We start from the raw sequence: 6,906 nt of genomic DNA, 5'->3' as shown, positions 1-6,906 counted from the left end.
AGCGAAAGAGTGGCGGGACCGGCGCGTCAGCGAGACGAAGGCTGGTCGTCCTCATCGTCTCGGTTTTCCCACGGGGAATCAGTGCCAAGGCTGCACCAACAACGCGCCGACGCCGCGCGACCGCAACAACAGCGCGGGCCGCCGCCTGTGGTGGGGCGTCCCGGGCCGCACGCTCAGCGGCGTCCTCACGCACCTCAAGGGCGGCAACGACCCGCCGTTCGAGTACCCGACCGCTCGGAGCGGCGGCGCGTGGCTGCCGAGGAGGAGGATGGGATGGTCATCCTCCTCTTCCTCCTCCTCCCGATCCTCCTCTCACTCCTCCGGCGCGCCGACGTTGGTCAGCGTCAAGCCAGAGCCGTCCGAGACGCCGCTCGGTAGGCGCACCCGCGGCGCCGGCCTCGTCATCAACGACGGCGGTCGTGGCTCCTCCTCCTCGGCCCCTCCTCGCCTGGTCAAGCCGAAGAGGGAGCCAAGGCTGGCGACGGTGAAGCCGGAGCCGGGGCTCGCCGCCGTGAAGCCGGAGCCTGCTCTCGCCGAGGAGGCCGACGAAGAAGAGGCCGCCTTGAAGTGGGCGCGCGAGGACTACGCGCGCATGGAGCTGGACCGCCAGCGCCGCGCTCTGGAGGAGATCGCCGAACGCCGCCGCCGTGAAGCAACGCGCCAGGGCGAGGGGTCGAGCAGCGGCGCCGGCCGTGTCAAGGAGGAGAAGCAGGAGGACGACGCCGGCGACGACTATGCCCTGCTCAGTGCCTACTTCGGCCCGTAGTTTAGGATTTTTTCCGTCAATTTTATTCATGTAAAAAACGTCTAAATTTCGCCGAAATATGTCGTGTTTGTTGAAATTTGGCCGTGTTTGCTGAAATTTGGCCGAACTGTGGGGACGTCTGGGGCCCGACCTGGGGTGACGGCTGGGGACGTGCTCGCCCCCACGCCTAAAAAAACGCCGGCTCGCCCCAGCGGCGATTTTCGGCGCGTCTTGGGGGCTCAACGGCTGGAGATGCTCTTAACCCTCAAACTCCCCTCCGCCGGGTCATTCCAGGCCCAGTGTGGATTGTGTTTAAGTGACTGGAGGTTGAAGGCAGCTGAAGAACAAACTGCTTACCAATAATAAGATACCGATTCCTTACGTTCCATTCATAATCCCAGTGCACACTGTTGCACCTGACTGTCCAATAAGACCAGCCAAAGGAGGCTTCTCCAAAGACCTCCAATTGAGCTTTTCCAAAAGATCGGTATTGAATTTGTGAAGCGTTTGCCACATTCCATTCATTCACCCACTCTCCTGAGTAATGGCATAGAAAAGTCTTTATCAAGAGCAGGATAAACTAAGAAACACCTACAGTTAAATGATAGACCAAAATCCAAATGCCTGTGTGAATTTTTACATTAAGTTGTAATAGTATGCAGGACGTACCGACAAAAACAAGAGGTCCATTTGCGCCGTTCAAGGCCCGCACTTGAGGCAGTCTTTTTTCATAAACAAACTGTATGTTCTCTGTTGCGTTAAGCTTCTCATAATAAGGATCAAACAAATTGTAGTAATGCAAATCAACAACAGTGTTAGTTGGTCCCAGGTCAGCCTCATAAAGCTCCATTGGGTCTGCATTCCCTATCCTCTGGCAGAATATAACATAAGCTGTCTCCGAATAACTTCGTACAATTTTGTAGCCTTTTTTGTAATACGACACAAGAGTATCCAGTGGGACTGCTCCTGCAGAAGGCTCATTCAGAAGCTCAATACCAAGAAGCGAGGGATCGTCTGCATACCTGCAGATAAAGAGACAATACGTCTTGTTACTTTGTTAGAACTGAGAAAATTGTGATAGATAGAATCGCGTTGTTCACATGAAGAAAAAAATGCTAATGAAAATCGAAAACATGGCTCTTTACTTTCATGTATCCCCTCATTAGTGAGCAGATCAGACATTGTTAGTTGTTAAAGTTGTTAACATATGTTCTGAAGTTGCCTTTTTTCGCTTGTTATTCTAGTGACCAAGAGTACATATTGTTGAAAAAGTGCCAAGATGTGCAAATACCTATTGCTACTCATTGTCCACTGCCTTTTTTTTGCAAGATCTTTGAAGTATGAGATAAATTAATCCTTCACAGATCTATGGAGAATGAGAACTGAGTCTTTTTTCCAACTTGGTGATGCCTTTATTTATTTTCGTGGCCTGATGTTACCAATGGCATCATCAAGAAATATTTCGTCCACACAAAGCAAAAACTTCGTAACTAGGAAATAGAGTGAAAGAGTTTCATTTTTTTTAGGGAGAGTGCAAGAGTTAATGTTACCTTTGAGCTAAAAATTTAATGACATCCAGAGTCTTCTGTATGTTAACCTCTGAAGGCCAATCTACTGAACCATCCCTGCTAGCACTGTGCTCCATTCCGTTTTGAGATCCAGGAGCCGCATGAAGATCGATGATGCACTTCAAGCCATAAACCCTGATCTCAAAATCAGATCCACCATATGGTGCAGTCTCAAACTTTAAAGATTTTTTTGTGGGAGTAACAATCAAGAACTGTTTAGAGGCTAGACCTACTGTGCCCAGTAGAATGCTCTATCAAGGTACTCAAGGGAGCCACCAATAAATGGAGCGGGTGGATCAGGATCATACGCAATCCACCATCCAACTGGAATCCTGACTGCATTTATACTGTTTTGCGAGAGGAGAAAGAAATCATTTCCAGTAACAAAGCTCTTTCGGTGTTCCTGCAAATTGTGTAAAATAGCCAATAAACGCTTTTATGGAATAAAGCTCTGCACTACAGACTGGGAGGAGGTGACACAGCTCTGAAATTATGAAACTTACAGTCAAGACCGCTTTTGCCTGCACAGGTCCATACCCATTAGCAAGCTGGTAATCTCCATGCAAGTTGTTGGCAGCTATTGTCATCTGGAATGTTGCCATATCATCACCCCATCCAGGCTGGGAATGATAATTTGAAGTAAGCTGATTGTTATTTGTGACCTGAATAATGGAGTATACATCAACTTTCCTGGTTGCAATGCTGAAGCTTTAGCTAATTAGTTTCATTTCCATAGAAAGGAGTCTGATGAGTGTACATAACTGCTGAAATCTGAAGATCATATCGACAGCATAATCAATACCTGCAAATAGCTCCCATTTGAAAGCTTGATATGAAGCATTGAATTATTCCGTTCGATATAAAATGTTTCGGAGTCTCCTGGTGAATCTGTAGTTGCTGAGATCACATCCTGATTACTTGCTGTCAAGAACTGACCATTGAGGCATCGGAACTGAAATTCACTATCAGAAACTCTCCACAGCTGAAAACAACGCCAAGACAAATGCAATTAGGAACAAACTAAGATATGATTGTTTTATTTGAGTATATATTTATTTTCCCTCAAGTAAGATATATTTATTTCTCACTAAGATGGATGACAGCTCTAGAGGACAAATGTAAAAATAGTGAACTCGTGCAGTTTACTAGAAGTGCACCTTCTTCCACTGGGAAACACACACATACTCCCTCCGTCCGAAAAAGCTTGTCCCAAGTTTATCCCTCAAATGTATGTATCTAGCACTAACCTGGTGCTAGATACATCCATTTGAGAGACAACCTTTTCCGGACGGAGGGAGTACATAGTACAATTCAGCCATCTGCATATTACCAAGCAGTATTTTTTTCCCCTGACCTGTGTAAAAACAGTTCAGTTTTCCCCTTAAGCCCTCGGGTACTACACGGGTCCTTAAACTTCGTGACAGTTCTAAATTAACTAGGTCTTCCTGAGTCGCGTTGGTGAGTTGAAGACCTGATGATCTTCAGGAACCAGAATATTGTCTTTGAAGGTTGAAGAAAATGCTACTCTGTATTGCATTTTCATCTCAGTTCTTTAGAGAAGAACAAAATGGAGCGCTTGAAAAAACAATGACGGCCTAAATGTTGAGGCGAATGCATCTATTCAATGTTGTTTTCTCCAAGATATCCAACAGACAAGATACAGAACCATTCAGCTTCCCAAACAGGCACCAAACGTGTGTATCATCAATTCACTTTCATTCTGCAAGAAACCACTTCCCTTTGGCAGTTTACCTTGAAAGTCTCCCATGTCGAAGCAGCATCCTGGTCCACGGCCACATTTCCACCGCCACCACCAACTGCACTCACGTACTTCTGGAGAGCAACAGACTTGAGCTGCACCTGCACGCCATCCTGAAGCGAATCCGATAGCCACATCACGAGGGGGCAAAGAAAAATGCACAGCACTATATAACAAGCATGGGGGTCCGAGAACAAGAGAGAGGACCTACCAGCATGTCCCCATTTGGGATGCCATCAAACAAGGAAGGCTTGATCCACCCCTCCACCACCAGCCAGCCTCCCAGGTTCACCGCCCTGACCTTGGTGAAGTCGTCCTTGTCTGCAAAGACAAAGCACAACCTAAGCAACCACCAAGACGGCAAGAACAACCGCATCCTTTTAAGCAGTTCCGACTGAGCAATTCTGACCTGATGACGAATGCGACAGTTGGAACACGGACAGAAGACCAAAGATCAGGACGCCGGCGTGGGGGAGCCCCATGCCGGCAATACGTCGAACAGATGGTGTGCGCGTGGACTGGGACTGGGACTGGGGCAGGGGAGGAGGAAGTGGGGCTTGTATAGAGCGAAAGGGACGGGAGATTCCAAGCCCACCGGGGGCGGACACCGAGAGGGGTGTGGCATACTGGCATGGCCGGGGAGGCAGGGAATCTCGCCTTTTGCGTAGTGCTGTTATACCTTCCTTATCGCCAAGTTCATCCTAAGCAATGGTGGAGACGCAAACGAGTAACGAGCACCGCCGCGCCACGCCGGCAGTCAAGCAGCTCGCTTTCGTTTGGGCTGCTTTCTCTGCCGGTAGCTCGCGGCGGCGGTGCGTTGGTGTCAGTACATGACGCAGGTCAGTTAACGCTTCGCGGCTATCGGACGGCCGTCATCGCTCCATCAGCTGTTAGCATCGCTCGACGGCTGTGATCGTTCGGACACTATTCACTATCCAGTTATAAATCCAGCCACTATTCCTGTTTGAGATGTCTTGGTCTTCAGGAATCGATTGCTGTCGCATGTTGGTACATACGGTGGCAACCGGGTAAGAGCATCTCCAGCCGCGCCCTCAACAAGGTCCTCCAGGTGATTTTTCGGTCGTCGGTGTCGAAAAATCGGTTTAATCGTGTCCTCAAAGGCCTTTTTTTTTGCCGGCTTGGGCTGAAATTGGCGTCGGTGGATGCAGGCCGAACCCGGCGCGCTGGGGGATGCTTGGGGCGCCGGCCGAATCGTTTTTCGCGCGAAAATCGCCGGGCCCTCCTTGGCAGCGACTCGACTCTTCTCGTCGCTTCGTCATCTTCATCGCCTCGGTTCCCGCGGCGGAATCAATGCCAAAGCTGCCGCGCGCTGCCGCGCCGGTCAGCCTCTTCCATTGATGCCTCACGTACGGCGCAGTGAAGATGGGATGACGCGCGTCCCTCGCCCGCCACGCGTACACACGGCGGCCACGCGAGCGCCGCATATATAAGCCGACCCCTCCCGCACCGGTGACGCACAGACTCTCCACCGCCGACGCTCCCATTCCTCGACGCCCTCGTTCCTCCCTCTCTTCTCGCCGTTTCCAGTTCACCCAATGGCCGAGCGCTTTCCAGGCGATGGCGCGGTAGCGAACTGCTTCGGCCGCCGCCACCTTCACGAGGATGAAACTCGGCTTCTCTATGAGGCCGAGTATCCGGTCCCGCCGGACATGCGGGTGCCTGGGGCGTGGAGGATCAGCGCCGGCAGGGTCCTTGTTACGCCCTCGATTCAATCGTACACTAATCATACACGCAAATGTGTACGATCAAGATCAAGGACTCACGGGAAGATATCACAACACAACTCTAGACACAAATTAAAATAATACAAGCTTTATATTACAAGCCAGGGGCCTCGAGGGCTCGAATACATCAGCTTGAATACAAACGAGTCAGCGGAAGCAACAATATCTGAGTACAGACATAAGTTAGACAAGTTTGCCTTAAGAAGGCTAGCACAAAAGCATCTATGATCGAAAAGGCAAGGCCTCCTGCCTAGGAGCCTCCTAACTACTCCTGGTCATCGGCGGTCTCCGCCACGTGGTAGTAGACGCCCTCGGTGTAGTAGCAGTCGTCAAAGGTGTCATCTGGCTCCTGGACTCCGTCATCTGGTTGCGTCATCCGAGAAGAATGGAAAAGGGGAAAAAGAGGGAGCAAAGCAACCGTGAGTACTCATCCAAAGTACTCGCAAGCAAGGATCTACACTACAGATGCAACATTTTCAAGAAGGCTGTATATGTGGACTGGGCTGCAGAAATGCCAGAATAGAGAGAAGGCCTAGTCCTATCGAATACTAGCATCTTCTCGAACCCACCATCTTGCAGCAACAGGAGGGAGTAGAGTAGCATAAAGTAAAGTGGTAGTAGTGTTATCAACCTCGGCCAGAGATCCTTTCTCGACTCCCTGCGAGAAAGCAATCCCAGAGCCATACTATCCAGTTATCATCACAATCAAAACCTCATCACCATCCAGTTCTCATCACAAGTATCCAGTTCTAGTTGTATTGATCGGGATACAACTCCAAGTGTCCGTTACTGTAGGACAGGCTATCGATAGATGTTTTCTTCCCTGCAGGGGTGCACCAACTTACCCACCACGCTCGATTGACTCCGGCCGGACACACTTTCCTGGGTCATGCCCGGCCTCGGCCAAACAATACGCCGCAACCCGACCTAGACTTAATAGAGAGGCCAACACGCCGGACTAAACCTATGCCCCCAGGGGTCATGGGCCATCTCCCCGGAAACTCCTGCACGTTGCGTACGCGGCCGGTGAGCAGACCTAGCTACCTCCTTCAACAAGGCAGGCGCTTACGTAGTCCAACCCGGCGCGCG

At 50.3% G+C, this 6,906-nt stretch overlaps 1 protein-coding gene across 2 annotated transcripts in view; it reads right to left on the bottom strand.

Annotated features, from left to right (window-relative positions):
• The window catches only part of LOC119330299 (probable glucan 1,3-beta-glucosidase A), a 6,939-nt gene extending 2,189 nt beyond the window's left edge, over positions 1–4,750 (bottom strand). Inside the window, exons 1-9 of one of the 2 annotated variants that reach the window (XM_037603406.1) lie at positions 4,482–4,750; positions 4,284–4,393; positions 4,066–4,185; positions 3,116–3,295; positions 2,817–2,975; positions 2,547–2,716; positions 2,296–2,448; positions 1,415–1,767; positions 1,103–1,282 (exon numbers count right to left, since the gene is read on the bottom strand). In XM_037603406.1, the coding sequence (XP_037459303.1) occupies positions 1,103–1,282; positions 1,415–1,767; positions 2,296–2,448; positions 2,547–2,716; positions 2,817–2,975; positions 3,116–3,295; positions 4,066–4,185; positions 4,284–4,393; positions 4,482–4,554 (1,498 nt within the window). In that variant the 5' untranslated portion in view covers positions 4,555–4,750. Of the gene's footprint in view, positions 1–931; positions 1,283–1,414; positions 1,768–2,295; positions 2,449–2,546; positions 2,717–2,816; positions 2,976–3,115; positions 3,296–4,065; positions 4,186–4,283; positions 4,394–4,481 lie in introns of those variants that run through there. The other variant, XM_037603405.1, reaches the window with a different exon arrangement.
• Positions 4,751–6,906: the final 2,156 nt, after the last annotated feature.

The sequence above is a fragment of the Triticum dicoccoides genome, chromosome 7A, assembly GCF_002162155.2.
Source record: "Triticum dicoccoides isolate Atlit2015 ecotype Zavitan chromosome 7A, WEW_v2.0, whole genome shotgun sequence".
NCBI classification, from domain to species: domain Eukaryota; kingdom Viridiplantae; phylum Streptophyta; class Magnoliopsida; order Poales; family Poaceae; genus Triticum; species Triticum dicoccoides.
Note: the sequence above shows the minus strand (reverse complement) of the source record. Positions and strands in the feature narration are given on the sequence as shown.